General features: G+C 36.0%; 1 protein-coding gene across 6 annotated transcripts in view; it reads left to right on the top strand.

Annotated features, from left to right (window-relative positions):
- Positions 1-21,213, top strand: part of HORMAD2 (HORMA domain containing 2) — a 70,269-nt gene that overhangs the window by 33,129 nt on the left and 15,927 nt on the right. Inside the window, exon 11 of one of the 6 annotated variants that reach the window (XM_019743042.3) lies at positions 682-762. The exons of the other annotated variants lie outside the window; for them this stretch is intronic. Within the exon in view, the coding sequence (XP_019598601.2) occupies positions 682-726 (45 nt within the window). The 3' untranslated portion in view covers positions 727-762. The remainder of the gene's footprint in view (positions 1-681; positions 763-21,213) is intronic. 6 annotated transcript variants of the gene reach the window in all.

The following is a 21,213-nucleotide window of genomic DNA, read 5'->3' as shown; positions in this document are numbered from 1 at the left end:
ATGATTCAATGGATAGATTAAATAAGGCATTTAATAACACTTTCCAAGCACATTTTTAGTAGGAAGTATATACAATTGACTCTGAACAACACAGGCTTGAACTGCACGAGTCTACTTATATGCAGATTTTTTTCGATAAATACCCCTACTGTTTTCACTCTGCGTTTGGGAGTCCGTGGATGCTGGGGCTGACTCTGTGCATTGATCGATGCCATTTTATGTAGAGGATTTGAGAATCAGTGGATTTTGGTATTGGTGATGGGTCTTGGAACCAATCCCCCTGAATACCAAGGGACAACTTAGTTTTGGGGGCGTCAAAACTTATACTCGGATTTTTGACTGCATGGGGGTCAGTGCCCCTCACCTCAGCATTGTTCAAGGGTCATCTGTCTGCAAAGATCAGGATTTTGTGGTAAACTCAGTCAATTCTAGTTCCTTAGCTAGCCAGCCATGAGAGAATACTTTAGTAAGTCTAGTGAAGTGCTTACTGACATTTTCCCACTAAGAATTCTGTGTTCCTTCATGGAACACACACATTCCTACACGTGTATACTTACGTAGAACACTTTATTGCCTTTAAAAATTATTTCATTTTGAAATACTTCATGCATACAGCAGAATATGTAAAATAGCATGTACAATTTAAAGAATAATGAGAACATCCATATATCCTCCTTTCAGGCTGGGAAGCAGAACATTGTCGCTACCTTAGCAGCCACAATGTGACCCTTCCTCATTGCACCCCCTCCTCCTCCTCCAAAGGTAACCATTCTCCTAAATTCTATGATAACCCTTCCCTTACTCTTCCTTATAGTTTTACCGTCTGTGAGTATATCCGCTTGTTTAAAAATTTTTATACAAATGTCATCATACTCTAGGTATTCTCTGATTTACTTCTTTTGCTTGACCATCAAAAATGAGATTCATCCATTTGTGTGTGGGTGTTCACTCATTTTCACTACTGTAGAATAGTCTCTCTCTTAATATACATTCTTTGTTTTTAATTGTTATAAACATTCATGTATACACCTCCTGGTACACATGTGCAAGAGTGTCTTTAGGGAATATACCAGAGTCCTAGGGCTTACACATTTTCAACTTTATTAGGTAATGCAAAACTGTTTTCCAAAGTGGTTGTACCAATTTATATTCCACCAACAGTAGAGGAGAATTTCCTCCTCTTGTCAACACTTAAATTATCAGTTTATTTTTCTGCCTACTTACAGGATGTGAAATGGTAATACCACATGATTTTGATTTACATTTCCCGATTGTTACTAAGTTTGAGCATTTTTTCATGTGTATTGATTGGCCACTCTGGTTTTCTTATATATAAAGTAACTATTCAAGTCTTTCATGTATTTTTCTATTGGGTTATTTATCTTTCTCATTGATTAAAAAAATACATTCTGCATAATAATTGTTTTTTACTTATTTATGTTGCAATATTTTTTCAGGGTTGTGGCTTGTCTTTTCATTTTCTTTAAGATGTCTTTTGCTAAAGAGAAGTTCTTAATTTTAATGTAGTCAAATCTTTTCTTCTAATATGTGCTTTTGGATATTCTTAAGAAATCCTTTTTTATCTGAGGTCATTTATAATATTCTCCTATATTTTATTCTAAAAGTTTTAAGGTTTTTCTTTTTACATTTAGATTTTTATTACATTTAGAGTTTATTTTTATTTGTGGTGTGAGATAGAACAAATCACTTTAACATGTTTTAATCGAAGTATAATACATATATACAGAAAAATACACACGTCATAATGATACCGCTCAATAAATATTCACAAATTGAACACCAGGGCTGAGGTGAGAGTGAGGCAAACAAAGTGAGAGTGAATGCCTCCTTAAATTTTGCTCCGAAGGTATCTTGTTTGCCTCATCCAGGCCTCAGCCCTGTGGAATAAACATGTGAAATCAGTACCCAAATCAAGAAATAAAATACTACCAGCTCCCCAGAAAACCCAGTCTTACTTTGTAGACACTGTTCCACTCAATAAAAATATCTCTATCCTGACTTGTATTAGCATAGATTAGTTTCTCTTGTTTTGTATTTTATAGATGCCGAATCATAGAGTATGAACCATGTTTTCACTCCACATTATGTTGCAATATTTATCCATATTTTTGTATGTTGTTGTAGACCATTCTCACTTTTTATCCATCTAGTCTTGATGGGCATTTGGATAATTTCCTACTTTTGACTATTATGAATAGTACTGCTCTGAACATCCTGAACATGTTTTTTAGTGAAATGTGTACACATTTCTGGTGGGAATAGAGTAGAATTTCTGCGTCAAAGGATATGTTTTAATAGATACTACAAAACAATTTCCAAAGTGGTTGTGCCAATTTACACTCCCATCAGCAATATATGAGAGTTGTGGTTGCTCCACATCCTCACCAACCCTTGGCATTTTCCATCTTTTTAATTTTAGCCATTCTGGTGGGTGTGTAGTAGTATGTCATTGTGGTTTTAATTTGCATTTTCCTGATGACTAATGAGTTGAGCACCTTTTCATATGTTTATTGAGCATGTTAGATATCCTCTTTTGTAAAATGTCTTTTCAAGGTTTGTCATTTTTTTCTATTGGGTTCTGTTTGGTTGTCTTTCATTCTTATTTATTTGTGGGAGTTCTGCACATATATTCTACGTGTAAGTCCTTTGTCAAATACATGTATTGTGAATATATTAATATCTTCAACTTTATGAGTTGCCTTTTTACTCTTAATGGTGTGTTGTGATGAACAGAATATTAATTATATTTTAATATAGTCCAACTTATCAATTAATTAGACAGTTTTTATTTTTTTAATTTTCTTTAAAGTTTATAGAGATGTACTCTGTTTTTCTCTAAAAAGGGGAAATAAGTATAGAAACATTTAAAATTATAAAAGACATCCATGAATAACTCATACCAAAAGTATAAATACCTGACCTTCCTCTCTCCTACCTTCAGGTATTCATATATTTTGGTATGAGTTATTAATGGAGGTCTCATAATTTAAAAAATCTCTTACGTTTCTGTAGTTATTTCCTTGTTTTCATATCCAGTGCTGTTTATTTGTGCCCTGTTTGTTTGTCTAGGTTATATTTGCCCCAAATCATTATTTTTATTACTCCTTTTAAAGTCATTTTTTGCTTGTGCTGATCACTTCTATTGTTTTTTCTGTCTGTTTTCTATTTCATTCATGTTTTGCTTTTATCTTTGCCTTTTTCTAGATCTCTGGTTTTGTCTCCCTGACTACAGATTGATCTTTCCATCAATATATAGGCATATAGATATCCTTCTGACCACGCATGCATTTCCCCCTCCCAGATTCCTTATCTTCGTATTGCAGCATCATTTTACCAATCAGCCTGACGAGGAATGTGTTCAACTCCTACTTTCTTCTCACTTCTCACATCCTTTTGGTTACTATTTCCGTTGGTTTTGTCTTTGAAATATTTCTAAAGTCTGACCCTATTGCCGTTGTGCTGATTCAGGCTGTTGTCATTGCTTCCTTGGTGAATGACAGTTGAGTTTCCTAATGAGTCTCCCTGATGTCAGCATTGTCTCTCTAATGTGTCTTCCAGAGTGACAGAGATGGAGGGTACTAAAACTATGATGATCATTTTCAAATATTTAAAGTTGATTTATTTTGTGTAATGTCAACGGGCAGAATGAGAGCGAGTAAGTGAAAATTACAGTGAGGGGAGAAAGGAATAGGTTGATTTTGGCTCAACAAAAGGAAGATCTTTCTCTTAAACCATCCTATCAATACAGTTTTTATTTTTATATGTTCCATCCCCTCCAGTCTTTTCCCACAGATATACATATTCGTATATGGTTTTAATCATGGTGTACATGTAAATTGGTTTTACTTTTATACTTGACATTAATTTTATATATATGTCCCACCTTAATCTTCGTTTTTTTAATTTTAATGACCTTGTTTCATTTAGGTACACTATGATTGCTCTACTATTTCTCTACTTTTAAACATTTAAGTTGATTTCTGATTTCGTTATTATAAATAGTGCTGTAATAAATACCTTTGCATGCATGACAGATTTTTTTTCTTATTTTCTAAGGATATAGTATTAGGAGTTAAATTTACAGAAAATTTGTATAGCTCTTGAATGAGTATTACCAAATTATTTTCCAGAAGCTGCCAGCTTCTTCACCTCCTTAGAATGGATTTTCCAACAATGACAACTACTTAATAAATTTGGCTGTTTTGAGAAGAGTGAATGTCTTGTCACCAGCTGTGTGCAAGATATATGCTCTGTTCAAGATAGAGTATAGATTATTATCTAGGGTGTTACAAGAGAAAATAGTGACTTAGGGGGAAGGTTTAACTAGGTTGACCTCTGAGATCCCTTCTATGCTAAGGTTCTCTGGGGTATTTTTTTTAATTCCTAGTAAGAGCATAATGCCCTGTTACACACTGTGAGGAAAACAGACATATAAAATATAGTTTCCACCTTTGAGAAATCTGGCTGAAGAGATAATACCTACATAATATGAGGAGAAATAATGCTGGAGAGTGTATGAATGATAGAAATAATATTAACTAATAATATCAAGCATGTTCTCAGGGCTTTACATGGATTACTTTTCTTTTAATCATTCCAGCTATTTTATGAGATAGGTTCTATTATTATCCTGATTTTTCAAGGGAGTAAACTGAGACTTAGAGCAATTAGACCAAGGCTACATACTGTGTAGTGGATAATTAGCAGGGCCAAAATCCAAATCAAGGCAGTTGGACTCCAAAGCCTGTGTTCTCAGGATATAGAAATAAGGATAAATTGTCATTGTGTGGGAAGGTTTCCTTGAATTGGTGATTTTACGGTGAATCATATTTTGATTGCAGAGATTAAAGTAGAGGACATACCAGGCAAGCTGAAAAGAACAGTATGGTAGCATCAGAATTTCTGTCTCTATGACTTGGAATTCCAATACTGAACTTTCCACACCTTTCTCCATGTCCTACATGGCTTTGCTGAGTTTTCTACTTTTGGTAACCTCTAGGTGAAAGATTTTTTTTCCCCCCACAGGACTTTATTGGGGGAACAGTGTGTACTTCCAAGTCTTTTTCCAAGTCAAGTTGTTGCCCTTTCAATCTTAGTTGTGGAGGGCGCAGTTCAGCTCCAGGTCCAGTTGCCATTGTTAGTTGCCGGGAGCGTAGCCCACCATCCCTTGCGGGATTCGAGGAATCGAACCAGCAAACTTGTGGTTGAGAGCCCACTGGCCCACGTGGAAATCAAACCAGCAGCCTTCGGCATTAGGAACACGGAGCTCCAACTGCCTGAGCCACCAGGCCGGCCTTAGGTCAAAGATTTTTAAAACCTTTTTTAAATCATAAACTTTTTCTGTTAAAATAGAAAGTTTATAAAATCTTGATCAAACAGCTTGTGCTGATTTTTCACCAGTGATCCATAGGAAAGAGGTGGTAACATAATCACCTTGTTGTGAGAGTATTGTAAGATTGAAAAAAAAAAAGATTTTAATACAATTTTCTTTTGCAAATTATTCCTTATCTTGGTCACAGAAAGACAAATATAAAAAAATTCTACCAGTAGTAGAAACTATTAAGTATTTGTACTATTCATTTTCTGGTGTGATCCTTAAGATCCAAGGAAAAATGTAAAAGTAAGATGGTAATTTGGCAATGGATTCAGAGATGTCAAAAACAAACAAACTTGAAATTTAAAAATTCTTAAATTACAAGAACTCTTAAAACCTAATTCTACTTGGAAAATAGGACATGGAACCAAGTAAGAGACCCCAAATCCTAGGACAAATCCTAGGGTTATGTAGAACTGTATAAAAAACCCTATCCTAAAATGTGTCCTTATTTTATCTACCTCCGCAACACTTTTAGGACATGTTTTCATTCCTAATGGGAATCAGGGGTGGTTTGGGTTTAAGACCTAGCTAGTAAGGCCATACTGCGCAGTGCTCTGGGAAGTTGGGCCTGTTTTCTCTATTGTAGTCAACTGAACAGATAGCAGTAGACATATACATCAGAAAAAGATTCCTGGATAGTCTTCTTTAAAGAACTCACCTACATGGTGACAGTCAACACATTGTGGAATTGGATGTGGAATCTTATTTCAATTTTATGGTAAATTTAAATACTGAGGGAAACAGACTTCTTTCTAATAGAGGTAGTTAACCCAAGCTCCTTTAAAAAGTAGTAATTACTGACACATACATACAGACAGCTATGAAAAGATGGAGGGTTAATATCGCCCAGGTCTACTTTAGAGACCAGTGGTCCTAGTTTATAAGCTGTTACAGCGATTTGGGAATTCATATTTTAATCAAATTTTTAGGTAGGGGTCTGTATGCTGTAATTTTCTGAGATCTGTATGAGTCTTTGTACCTCCATGTTAGAAAGAATTGCTAGATACTCTGTATAGATTTTTTTCTAGGCCTTTCCTTTACACTTAGGAATCTTGATCCAGAATGGTATATTTTTCTCATTTGTAACACATTAATTTAACTGAAGCATGAATAATTCATGTCAATAATTTTTTTTGAGGATGAGAATATTGTTTTCTTGCAAGACCCTCAAGTATTTCAAAAGAGTCGATTCAATAGTTTATTATTTGATCTAGTTCCAATGAATGGTTTGCTTTTTAAACTATGTCCAAACATATACACTATATCCCACTATTTTCCAAATGTAGTTTAAAAATAATTTGCATTTTCATGGATTTTTGTGTCTCATTTCAATTTAAAAATAATATTTTGACATAGCTTTTTTCTTTTTTATGAATTCTACAAAAGGATACATATATTGTAACAATATATGGCTTACCTATATGCATTTTTTTTCTGTGTGAAGTCCATTTCTCACCCTTTTGGGCTAACATATTTGATTAAAGTGCAAATGATTTGTTTTTGATAAATTAAAATGTAAAACACATTGGTTCCAAAGTAAATGGGACAATTTTTAAGTGTGGACTAGGTAGATATTTTCTGAATTTTTTAGAATTGCTTTGTATTCTAGCCAATGGATTAAAACAAGAGGTTTTTCATTCAGAACCTATTTTCTACCACTAAATTCTGAACTGAAGTTTGCAGTTTTGAGGTATAGTCTGATGATTTTCACAGCAGCACATCTCATGAAGAGTATATGCCTTGTTTGATACAATGTAGTACTGGGAAGAATATCTCAGATTCTTGGAAGTAGAGTTGATTATTGAAAACGTTGGAGGAGGCACATTATCTACAGAAAATATTCAGACTTAAAAACCACACATGATTCTTTCTTTATCATGGGGCTATAGTCCTTTTCATAGAGTTTCTTTTTGCCAAAAAGGAAATTTTTTCAATTAATTTTTCCGCTTTGCATACAGAATGTAATTGTTATCTTCTGTTAACCATGCAAAGAGGAATACAATTTGGTTGACTTTCCCATCAGTCTTATAAGTCATTTCTTTTTTATATGAATCATTCTATAACATATCAAAGAATTATTTTCCTCCTGTTGTGAGTGGGAAGAGCCACACTGATGATCTGTTTCACTTACATTAAAAAAAGAATATATTGATATATATTATAGCAGAAGAAAAGTTGCGCATAATGAGTAATCTTAGGTGGGAACACTTTGGATGTTACTATTATTAAATGCTAGCATTAAAAGAAATAATTTTTGTTTTTTAAAAAAGGAGTAAGACTGAGAATGTTCTGTTTAAAAAAAAAAAAAAAAAAAAAAAAAAAAGAGAGTCGGCCCAGTGGCTCAAGTGGTTGGAGCTCCGTGCTCCTAACTCCAAAGGCTGCCGGTTCAATTCCCACATGGGACAGTGGGCTCTCAACCACAGCGTTGCCAGTTCAACTCCTCAAGTCCCACAAGGGAAGGTGGGCTCCGCCCCCTGCAACTAAGATTGAACACGGCACCTTGAGCTGAGCTGCTGCTGAGCTCCCGGATGGCTCAGTTGGTTGGAGCGCGTCCTCTCAACCACAAGGTTGCCAGTTCGACTCCCGCAAGGGATGGTGGGCTGCGCCCCCTGCAATTGGCAGCAGTAGCTGGCCCTGGAGCTGAGCTGCGCCCTCCACAACTAAGACTGAAAGGACAACAACTTGAAGCTGAACGGCACCCTCCACAACTAAGACTGAAAGGACAACAACTTAACTTGAAAAAAGTCCTGGAGGTGCACACTGTTCCCCAATAAAGTCCTGTTCCCCTTCCCCAATAAAATCTTTTAAAAAAATGCCGATAATAGTCCAAAATAATATAATGTTATTATTAAATTAAAACTAGTGTAATATTAGGTTCTATTTATAAACTATAAGTTTTTCAAAATGAAGACTGTTGGGATTTAGTTAATTGCACATTGGGAAAAAATATAACGATAATGTTATTTAGTTATCTAGAACTATATTCAGTTGGCCGATTTTTCTAATACTTGTCGTATGTGCTTCTAGTTTTCCATTTGAAGCTAAATTGTCTATTAGTTAACGGATAAGATTATAGTTTGTAACAAATTTAGGCATGGTAGGGAGAGTAATTCTTTTAGCACTTATATCAGGATCTCAAAATTGAGATCTAAGACCTCAGAAGACCAGTGCTTCAGACAATGGTAAAGAAGAGTTAGAAACAGAAGTATATATATTTTATGGAGCCACCACCTCAAATTCGCTTCTTCCTACGTGATGAAGGGCTCCTCCTGCTTTGATAAGCAAATTCAGAAACATTACAGCTAATAGCATTATTTTTACTTTTAAACAAGTCTACACAAAACTAATTGTGAAGAAAGCTTAAAATAATATTCTAATCAACCACAAATGATCAACATTTATTCAGTCAACAAATTTATATTGAAACCTATTGTGCTTCACTGTGCAAAGGTAATGTACACAAAGATAAATAGGCCAAATCCCTGATTCAAGATTGCTTAGAAGAAGTGAAACATAAACAAATAGCTGTTATATAAATCATCATCATCATCATCATAACAACCATTTATTAAGTGCTTACATGGCTTCAATTAATTCCAACAACAACCTTGCACACCATTTTATTGCTAAAGAAACAGAATTCACAGACATTAAGTAGCCTGTCCAAGGTTGCCCAACTAGAAAGCATCAACTCAGTAAAACCCAGGTCTCTTTGGCTCCAAAGTTCATATTCAATCCATTAAACCTTACACTCATTCATGTAGGGAGAATGTGAAAAATCCCACAAGACAGTTAGAAACCCTATAGAATGATCAAATTTCACTTTCAGTCATGAAAGAATAATGTAGCAGACTTGCTCTCTTTCTGTAAACAGCTAGGAAACTGGGCAAAATATATGAAGTAACTGTTTTAAGACAGAAGTACAGACAACAGAAGTACAGAATTGTGATCCCTGAGAGAAGACAAACAAGATGAGTCTTAAAATTGCCCCACCTTTCTGTCAGGAGGTACTTTCTGGACCAGTGGTGCAGGGAAGGGGGACCCAAGAAGAACATGGCAGTCTTGCTGGGTTGTAGAAACAGATTGGAGTTTGAGGAAGCTGAGGCAGTTGGGGACAGAGCATCAGAAAGGAGAGACCTAGAGATAAAAAGAGCTCCAGAAATCAGCATGAGGTTCCCTGAATCTTTGGTTGAATAGTCAGCTGAGAAGGTGTGGGTTGAAATTCTATGAAGTTGGACAAAGAAAATCATTGGGGAACTATAAGCTAAACAATTCCTAGAGCTCTCAGGGGACAGGGATATGTTCACATAATGGCCGGTTACATGGATAGATCTTGTTGAACAGCCAGAACTTTTAGTAGAGACTCCAGAAGGGTTACACCTTAGCATTAGCGCCAAGTCAACACTTTAGTAAAGTCCTCCATACTTTCTAATAGCTTAAGAACAAGCTTCAAAGGATCAAGCTTGTTACCCTGCCAAAAGAAAATTCAACACTTTTTTAGAGGCAGATAACAACGTGCAAACACTCAACTATGTAAAATTCTTACTCTCCAGAATCTAATAAAAATTTATTGACATGTAAAGTAGCAGGAAAATTGACCCATAACCAAGGAAAATCAGTCAGTAGAAGCAGGTCCAGAAATGTCAGCAATGATAAAATTAGTCAATAGGGACTTTAAATTTTAAAACAGCTATTATAACAAGTGCAATGATGACCCATGTTTATACAAAAACATGTATACGGATGTTTATAGTGGCTTTATTTGTAATCCCCCCAAATTGGAAAAAGCCCAAATGTTCCTTAATGGAGGGGAATGGATAAACTTAAAAAGAAATAAACTACTGGTACATGCAACAACATGGATTAATTGCAAATGCATTATGCAAAGTGAAAGAAGCCAGAGTACTGCGTACTATATGATTCTATTTATACATTTTTTCTCTTTAACAGCTATGTTGAGATATAATTTGTACACCATACAATTCACTCATTTAAAGTGTACAATTCAGTGGTCTTTAGTATATTTACAGAGTTGTACGTCCATCACCAGTCAACCTTAGAACCTCTTCATCACCTCAAAAAGAAATCCCTTTAGCTATCACTTGCCTACTTCCCCATTCTCCCTCTCCCCAAGTCCTAAGCAACCATTCATTTCTTTTCTTTCTCTATAGATTTGCCTGTTCTGGATGTTTCATATAAATGGAATCATACAATATGTTGTCTTTTGGGACTGGCTTCTTTTACTTAGCATAATGTTTTCAAGGTTCATCTATGTTATAGCGTATATCAGTACTTCGTCCCTTTTTCTGACTGAATAATATTCCATTGTGTGGATACACCACAAGTTTATCCATTCATCAGTGATAGACATGGGTTTTCCTACCTTTTGGCTATTATGAATAATGCTACTATAAACATTTGTGTACAAGTTCTCTGTGAACACCTAGTTTCAATCTCTCGGGTATATATTTAGAAGTGGCATTGCTGGGTCATATGGTAACTCTATGTTTAATCACTTGAGGGACTCCAGAGTGGTCTTCTAAAGTGGCTTCTAAAATTTTATATTCCCACCAGCAGTGTATGAGAGTTCCAATTTTCTCCACCAGCACTTAGTTCACTTTGTAATTCTAGCCATCCTAGTGGATATGAAGTAAGTGGTATCTTGTAGTTTTGATTTGCTTTTCTTTAATCACTGTTGATGTCAAACATGTTTTCATGTGCTTATTGTCCATTTATATATCTTCCCATGGAGAAATGTTTATTCAGATCTTTTGCCCTTAAAGTGAAGTGTAAGAATTTTTTATATTTTCTAGGTAGAGTCTCTTATCAGATATATGATTTGCAAATATTTTCTCCCATTCTAGGGGTTGTTTTTTCACTTCTTGATGGTATCCTTTGAAGCACAAATGGTTTTTAATTTTGATCAAGTCCAAATTACCCATTTTTGCTTATACTTTTTTTTTTTTTTGGTGTCATATCTAAAAATCCTTTGCCAAATCCGAGGACAAGATTTACCCCTTTGTTTTATCTAAGAGTTTTATAATTTTAGCTCTTTCATTTAAGTCTTTGATCCATTTTGAGTTAATTTTTGTATGTGGTGTGAGGTAAGGATCTGACATCATTCTTTTGCCTGTGGATATCCAGTTGTCCGAACACCATTTGTTCAAAAGACTATTCTTTCTTCTTGAAATGTTCCTAGTGCACGTGTCAAAAATCAGTTGACCGTAGACAATAGTTTTATTTCTGGACTCTCAATTTTATTCCATTAGTCTATATGTCTATCATTATGCCAATACCACACTGTCTTGATTACCATTATTTTGTAGTAAGTTTAAAGCCATTTATCATGTTGAATATATTCCTTCTATTTCTAGCTTAAGTGTGTTGTTGTTTTTTTATCATGTAAGGCTGTTGGATTTTGTCAAATGCTTTTTCTGCATTTATTGAGATGATCATGTGATTTTTGTTTTTTATTCTTTAGATATGATGTGTTACATTAATTGATTTTCAGTTATTAAACCAACCTTGCATTTCTGGGATAAATCCCACTTGGTCACAGGATGTGTGTGTGTGTGTGTGTGTGTGTGTGTGTGTGTGTAGTTCTGTTGAATTTGGTTTGCTATATTTTTTTGAGGATTTTTACATTCACATGCATAAGAGATATTAATCTGTAGTTTTCTTTTCTTGTGATGTCTTTGTCTAGTTTTGGTATCAGGATAACACTGGCCTCATAAAGTGAGTTGGGAAGTGTTCACCCTTCTACTTTTTGGAAGAGTATGTGAAGACTTGGTATTAATTCTCTAAATGTTTGGTAGAATTCAATGGTGAAGCTATCTGGGGCTGCGTTTTTCTTTGTGGGCAGTTTATATTATTATTATTCATTCAATCTCTTGTGATAGATCTATTGAGATTTTCTATTTCTTCTTGAGTCAGTTTTGGTAGTTTGTGTCTTTCTAGGAATTTTCCATTTTATCTATGTTATTTAATTTATTGACATATCTGTTCATAGTATTGTTTTAAAATGCTTTTTATATTTTCATAAAGACAGTAGTAATGTCTCCTCTTTTATTTCTGATTCTAGTAATTTTAGTTTTCTATCTTGTTTTCTTAGTCAATCTGGCTTTGTCAATTTTGTTGATCTTTCAAAGAACCAGCTTATGGATTCTTCAATTTTCTCTGTTGTTTTGTATTCTCTATTTCATAAATTTCCAATATAATCTTTATTATTTCCTTCCGTCTGCTTGTTTTAATTTAGTTTGTACTTTTTCCACTGTCTTAAGGTAGAAGTTTAAGATATTTGACATCTTTCTTCTTTCTTGATATAGGCATTTACACCTATAAATTTCCCTCTAAGTACTTCTTTAGCAGTGTTATGTTATGTCTTCATTTTATTTATCTCAAACTATTTTCTGATTTCTCTTTTGATTTCTTTTTTGACCCATCAGTTATTTATGAGTATGTTAATTTCCATCGATTTATGAGTTTCATAAACTTTATTCTGTTCTTGATTTATAATTTTATTCCATTGTGGTCAGAAAACATACTTTTATTATTTTTATCCTTTTAAATTTATTGGGTTGTTTTTTTTTAATACTCGAACATACGAGGTCTGACAATTAAGTTCGTGAACTCATCCTAGAAAAAGTGCTACATACCTCATTGCTGAATATCACTACAGTCACCTTCAAAGTACTCCCCTTGGGAAGCTATGCACTGATGCTAGCGCCTAGTCCATCCTTCAAAGCAATTTTGGAACTCTATTTCTGGAATGGCCATAAGAGCTGTTGTCATATTACCCTTGATGTCCTGAATGCCATCAAAATGTTTTCCTTTCAATATTTCCTTTATCTTCAGGTAAAGAAAGAAATAATTTGAGGCCAGATCAGGTGAGTAGGGAGGGTGTTCCAATACAATTATTTGTTTACTGGCTAAAAACTCCCTCACAGACAGTGCTGTGTAAGCATTGTCGTGATGCAAGAGCTCCTTCGGGACCATTTTGGCACACACCTTTCTCATGCCAAGATTTTCAGTTAAGATTTTCCTGTTTCTTTATCGATGTTTACTTGGTCTTTTATGCTTCTCACAGTCAGCCAACGATTTTGATACACAATTTGATGAATTTTTGTAATGTTTTCATCAGTTCTGCTCATTACTGGCCGCCCTGACCTCTCTTCATCAGTGATGCATTCTCTCCCCTCAGAAAAATATTTAATACATTTGTACACTGCTGTTTTCTTCATGGCACTATCCCCATAAACTTGGACTAACATGTCCCTGATTTCCCTTCCACTCTTGCCAAGTTGAACAAGAAAATGTTTTTCATGTTAAAATTGTTAAGCAATGTTTTACAAATTCTCAGAAACCCTGAATAAAGCAAGTAATATCATTTTTATTCTTCAGACCAAAATGCCTAAAGAAAAAAATGCATTGCTTGTCCTATAAACTAATTCTTGACATTTATTTTTTTAAGAAACATATTTACTGACTTCTGGGTAAAGATTGTCGATTGACACACACATTTAATAAATGTACCATTTTGGACAGTTTACGTTTAGATCAGCAGAAAGTTTGAGATTGAATTAGGAGTAAGTATACAGAAAACTAAGCAAGTGAAAACAGTTATTAAGTGCAGGGAAAACAAAAACTTATGCAAGAAAGGAAAAGCAATCATGGCTTAGCTTACTACATAACTCAGCTCTGTATAGAATTATATCATTATAAAAAATATAAGCACAAGTTATTGACATAACCCAAATTATATTACATATTGGGAGGCTATTAGGTGGCTTGTTTTATTTCACCTTCATTTACTAAAAAAGTAGAGAGATTTTTTCCAGATCAATAATTTTATTTCTCTAATATGTTCTTAATGGCTACATAGAACTTCATTTCATTGGTTTACCCAAATTTATTGAACTAGTCCTTCTCAGAGAAACATTTAGTTTCCTATTTAGGACAATTATAAATAGGGCTTTAATGATTAACACTGACTGTGGATCACTGCTTTTTAAAATTAATCTGTAATGAAACAAAATTTACATACTATTGTACATATTGTTCCATCTATTTTGTGTACATTTATATGAGCTTTGACAAATGTATAAATCCTGTAACCACCACAATCAAGACAGAGAACATGGCGACCGGTTGGCTCAGTTGGTTAGAGTGTAGTGCTCATAGCACCAACGTCGCTGGTTCGATTCCCACATGGGCTAGGGAGCTGCGTCCTCCACAAGGCAATTGAAAACAATGACTTGACTTGGAGCTGAAGGATCCTGGAAAAACAAACTGATCCCCAATATTCCCCAATTTAAAAAAAAGAAAAAGACAGAGACCATTTCTCACCCTAAGGTTTCCTAATGTCTCCTTACACTAAATCCTCATCCAATCCCCACACCTAGGCAAATACCAATTTGTTTCTTATCATTTTAGATTAGTTTTGTTTTTAGAATTTAATGTAAATGAAATCATACAATATGTGTTCTTATCTGACTTTTAAAAATTCATTCACAGTTTTGCATGTATTGGTCGTTCTTTTCTTTTCTTTTTAAGATTTTTTATTGGGGAAGGGGAACAGGACTTTATTGGGGAACAGTGTGTACTTCCAGAAGTTTTTTCCAGGGTTGTTGTCCTTTTAATCATAGTTGTGGAGGGTGCCAATCACCTTCAAGTTGTCCTTTTAATCTTAGTTGTGGAGGGCGCAGCTCAGCTCCAGGTCCAGTTGCCGTTATTAGTTGCAGGGAGCGCAGCCCACCATCCCTTGCGGGAGTCGAACCAGCAACTTTGTGGTTGAGAGGACGCGCTCCAATCAACTGAGCCATCCAGGAGCTCAGTGGCAGTTCAGCTCAAGGTGCCACGTTCAATCTTAGTTGCAGGGGGCGGAGCCCACCATCCCTTGTGGGACTCAAGGAGTTGAACTGGCAACCTTGTTGTTGAGAGCCCACTTTCCCATGTGGGAATTGAATTGGCAGCCTTCGGAGTTAGGAGCACGGAGCTCCAACCGCTTGAGCCACTGGGCCGGCCCGGTTGTTCTTTTTTATTGGGCAGCAGGTGACGGGATCAGCAAACTGTAGTGTCTTTGTACAATGAATTATTGTTAGCAATAAAAAGTGGTTGTACATTTTACATACCAACCAGCAATGTATGAAAATTCCAAAAGCTTTACATCCTTGACTACAATTGGTATTGTCAATTTTAATTTTATTCATTCTAGTGAATGTGTATTAGTATCTCATTTTGGTTTTAATTTACATTTCCTAATGACTAATGCTAGTAAGCATCTTTTCGTCCATTCTCAGGACTTCAAGCATTACATTTGTCCTGTTGATGCCCCGATATCTTATTTGCCTTGAGCCCTGACCATGCCCCAGAACTCCACTTCTATATTTTAACCTTCCATTTCCATTTTGATGTCCCACTAACATATCAAATCTAGTATGCTCATCTTTTTATTCACCACTGCCTTCCCGCTTTCACACCCAGAACAAGTTTCTCTGCCTCTCAGCATCACCTTTATCCTCTCAATGACTTAAGTCCAGAATCCTGAAATCATTCTCCTTATTTAGTCAGGTATCAAAATTCCCCCAAGCCTTCCCTTTCCAGTCTGTTCTTTCTGCCCAAACTTGAGTCCAGGCCTTCATCCTCTTGCATTTGAATTGCTGCCACAGCCTCCAGGCTCTCCCACAGCCTCCTGCTCTATCCCCCGTACCACTGCCAGTCTAATCTGCTTTAAATATAACTTTCATCATATCACTTCCCTAATTAAAGTAGCTCATGACTCCTGCTTTTTACTACATCAAGTCTAAACACCTCTAACTGGCTCTCAGGCTGCTCATGATCTGGCTCCATGTTACCTGTCTTATTTCCCACTATTACCCAACATGTTCCCCTTCCTTGTTAGGTCAGTTTTTTTTACTGTCACAAGAACAAGCCAAGTTCATTTCTGCCTCTAGATCCTGATAAATATACTCTCTCTTGCCTGGAATGCCTTTCTTCTTTCCATTGACCCCAAATCATAGCCATCTGATAAGAGACTTGTCTATGCTTTCTGTGTCCACTTCCCTGCTTTCTGTTCTCTTTAAGCTACTTTAATCAGGTATTCATCCCCACCATTCCACTCCAATAGACAATTCTCATTATTTTCCTATCATTAGTCACTTCTTTAGTGTTTCCCATCTCAGTAAATGACACCATCATTTACCCAGTTGCTCTAACCAAAACCTTAGGAGCCATCCTTTGTTCTCCCTAACCCACATCCAGTCCACCAGCAAGTCCAGTGAGCTCTCCTTTCATCTGACCACTTGGCACTGTCTCATTGCTACCACTTTAACCCAAGAAAACAGTACCCCTGTAGTGGTCTGCCTATTTGCATTTTTGCCCTCGCACAGTTTATTCAATATAAAGCATCCAGGGTCATCTTTTAAAGATACGAATCTGTTTGTGCCACTTCACTTTCAGTGGCCTTCAAGTCCACACCTGATTAGCTCTAGCCCAAGGCTCTGCCCTTAGCTCCTGCCACCTTCCCCTCACTCCTTCATCTCCAGCTTCTCTGGCCTTTTTTTCTGTTTCTAGAACAAGACAAGCTTCTTGACACCTCACTAACATGGACACATTTCAAAATAATCACTAGATAGATTTGAACAGAATAAATGTCTTTAATTTCCACAATATTTGTCTGTAAAATGTATATTATATTCACAGGGGGAAAACACAAAACATACAATCTTTCTAACATTAATATTTTTGTATAAATTTATTTTTATTTTGAAACAATCTCTAACTTACAGAAAAGCTGCAGGTACCACACAAGTAATGTTTTTTCGGAACCAGTTGCTTCATCACTCCTGAATACTGCAGTATGCAACTCCTAGAAGCAGGGACATTCTCCTACATAATCATAATCCAGCCACGAAAATCAGGAAATTAATTTTGATACATTACTATCATCTAACTCTCAGACTCCATTCAAGTTTTTCCAGATGGCTCAATTATGTCCATTATAGCAAAAGGATCCAGGTTAGATCACATGTTGCATTTAGTTGTTAAATTTCTTTAGCCTCCTTTAGTTTGGAACAGTTCCTCTGTGTTTCCTCTATTTTTATGACCTTGACATGTTTTTACAGAATGGGCCAACTATTTTGTAGAAGCTCTTTAAATTTGGGTTTGTCTCATGTTTCCTCATGATTAGATTCAGGGTATGTATCTTTTTCAAGGATACCATAAAGGTGGTGCCGAATACTCATGCTCTTTGCTTCCTGTCAAGTGACACATGATTTTGATCTGTCCATTATGGATGATGTTTGTTTTAGTCACTTGATTAAGGTGGTTTCTGCCAGGCTTCCTTACTGTCAAAGTTCTCTCTTCCCCTTTGTAATGAATAAGTAGTTTGTAGGGAAGTACTTTGAAACTATGTAAATTATCCTGTTCCTATTAAACTTCCCACTTATTCATTCTTTATTTATATCAGTATAGACTCTGGGTGCTTAGTTTATCCATTACTGTCATTATTTATTTTGATTCTCTCACTGTCTCAGATATTGCCAGTGGGAGCCCTTCAAGCTCTGTTTTTTGACATGTCCACTTACCTACATTCTGATACAACAAGCTATTCCAGGCTCATCTTGTGCCTTCTCTTTCCCAATCCTGGAGTCAATCATTTCTCCCAGGACCCCTGAGAGAAATGTGTTTCCTTTTAGTAGCAAAGGTGTGGGCTGTCTCAGTGGACAGAGCTAGAGAACATATGTATGAACACACACACACACACACATACACTATACTTATGTCTTTATGTAGAGTCCACAAGTTCACACTTATACCGACCAGTATTCTGATACAATACTGTAGAAATTATTCAACTTTTCTCACTGTCCGTATTTGTAATCCCTTTCTCCACCAGTGAGAAATCTGGCTCCCATTTTACTTTTTAACATATTGACCTATTTTATCAGTCCCCTCAAATGTAACCAGACCCTCAGCCTTGCCACCTTCCCCACACACATGTAGATACCCATCTCCCCCACTAGGGCTTCTGCCCTTGACCTTTTCCCCATGTAGATGCAGTGTCCTTCTCACCCTGATTGGGCTCTGACAACCCACTGTGAATCAATACTCGTGAGGCCCTCCTCGCTTCATTCAGCTTCTGACTCCTCATGTCGGCCTGTCCTCCACCTGGATGCCCTCCTCACACTGCTCAGGCTGACACCCCTCCAGGTGGAAGCCCATCTTGCTCCACCACACCTAACACTGTCATTAGGACTAAGCTGTTCATCAAGGGATGGGAAGAGGAAGAAGAACTAAGGTGGATATTTTATTTAGAAAAAGCTTTCTAGTCAGTGTGGATTTGACTACAAGTCGAGAAGGTTATAACATCTCTGTTCCCTTTCCTCTAAAAAGCATATACGTGTTATCAATACCTACCAGTCTGCCGTACCATAGTCTCCCATACCATCAGTGGACAAGAAGTCAAATCATTTCTGAAAGAACACTCAGCCTAGATCAATGTAGAAACAAAACTTCCAGATAAAAAAAAGATTCCTTCACATTTTTCCATCTTTTTTGTTCAAATATTTTGGTATTATAGATAGCCTCAGAATCATTGTTAAGTGCTAATGATTATGATACGTTTGTGAATCTTACACTTTGAAGATGGTGGTTTCTGATGTCTGAGGCCCTTGGATCAAAATTAATTTTATCTTTTAAAACTGAGAAATGCAAATATTTTGTCACAACCACATACTGTCGTTACCACAAGACTTTGCAAGGCAATGTCTACATTGAATTAATCGTCCTTTGAAACTTTAGAACTCATGCCTCTGCAAGATTGCCCTTGATAACCGTTTCACAGATGTGAAGCTCTGATGGGGTGTCAGGATATTGCCATCAAAGAGATTACAGCCCCTGGAGACATGTCTCATTCCTATGCTTACTTCAGATTTTCTTTGTCTGAGAAAGGTAAATTTAACCTTCTCAATCAAGGTATGATATGACTGGACTTTTGTTTAATTCTAAGGCAAAACATTCCCAAACTCCCACTGCATTCCAGGGAAGCCTTAAAGTCTATTGAAGTGTTCTCTTGGCCATGCCTCAGAGTCGAACACTCGCCATCGCTACCCTCTTGGTGACCATGAAAAGGGACCCTAGCCTCCATGACTGCTTCGACCAGGTGGGTCAGATTAGCTTTACAGTACGCTTTCAAGGAAGCTAACAAGGCCCCTCTGTGGGTGTTTGAGCACACTTCACAAAACTGCTGATGATCTCATGAGCCAAAGAAAGCAGGTCTCACATTGTGGACTAAGCCTAAATATTAATACTACTTTATATTTATGTAGTGTCTTTTTTCCAAGGAGCTCCAACCTCTTTACAGACATTATGTCATTAATCCTCAAAGCATCGCTGTTTGGTACACGGCAAATATTATCCCCCTCCCTTTTTTTTTTACTGTGATGGAAACTTGCAAGTCAGTGATGGAACCCAGCCCCCGGTCCTCAGTCTTTGCACTATACCATGAAAAAAACCAGATGAATAATTTTTCAAGCTTATTCATTGCTTCTTGGGTGGGATTGGAGAGGATGTCTCAGTTTGTATGCAGTTCAATTTTCAGTGTCTCTAAGTTCCATGCTCCTCTTTTTCGTCTTTATTTTAAGGTAAACATTTTCAAGCAATGTAGTTCATCTGCCACTATTGCATTTACAGGGACACTAGAAATTTATGGCTAAAATTTGAAGTAAAAGACTGTTGTTATTGAATATGTAATGTCACTTATCACTCTGAGATCCCTTATACTTCTCATATCCCAAGATTAGATTTTTTTTTTAATCCCCATGTCAGCTCAGGGCACATTTCATTTATAGCAACCACATATTTAATTTGTATTGAGTGATTAACATGTACCACATATTGTGCCAAACATTTTCAAATACATGATCTTATTTTACATATGTAATATTCCATGAGAACCTGTTAGATTAAGTCTCATGTGTGGAAACACTTTCTTTGAGTAGGGCAAGAAAAAAGAAGGCATTAATAGATATATGGCCTCAGCTGCTATAATCCAAAAAAAAAAAAAAGCTCAATTAACTCTAATTCCCTTAGTGGAAATCCCCAGTGTAAATATTTCCACAAAAAGGGAAAATGTGGGTCAATTCTAAAAACCACCAGGAATTAGCTCAATATCCACAAAGTAAAAAAATTTTTTAAAAGATTGGTTCCTGCAGACTCAACAATTAATGAAAAGTGCAGAGGAGAACAAAATACAGCCATAACTAATGATGACAAATATTTCTTGATTTCACTGGTGAGACAGACATTTCCTAATAAAGAACCAGGAATTACGAATTCAGTAGCATAATTTTAAACACCCAGAAAAATCAGTTTCACATCTCATTTTTTTATTCTTTATATGACCAACTGTCTTGCTGTTTTCCAAATTGGTGATGTCTGTGCATTCCTGAGTTAGATAACAGCAGTGAAAAGAGAGATACTGGGGGAAAATCAGAAAAACTCTTCTTCTAAGACAAGGAGAAACTTTCAACTTTTAACCATTAAATTCTAAAAGCCTCAGAGTAAGACCTGCCAGATGCCCTGCAATAATAATACTATTTTATTCTGCTCTCTGGCCCAGTCTGATTTGAAATAGCCCTGCATTTCTAAATAAATAGTGTTTAATTTGAAACTGAGCAGCCCTACCCCATCATGGAAAATCTTTATAGGTTGGAAAATATGTACAGTATGTCATACTTTAGGTATATAATTTAGCCAAATTCTGTAGCATAGCTACACTGCAGTTTATACTCAACAACCTTGGGTTTTTAAGAAAA

The sequence above is a fragment of the Rhinolophus sinicus genome, chromosome 9, assembly GCF_057876585.1.
Source record: "Rhinolophus sinicus isolate RSI-liver-muscle chromosome 9, RSI-T2T, whole genome shotgun sequence".
In the NCBI taxonomy this organism is placed as follows: domain Eukaryota; kingdom Metazoa; phylum Chordata; class Mammalia; order Chiroptera; family Rhinolophidae; genus Rhinolophus; species Rhinolophus sinicus.
The sequence above is the reverse complement of the archived record's forward strand: the minus strand, read 5'-3'. Positions and strand labels throughout refer to the sequence as shown.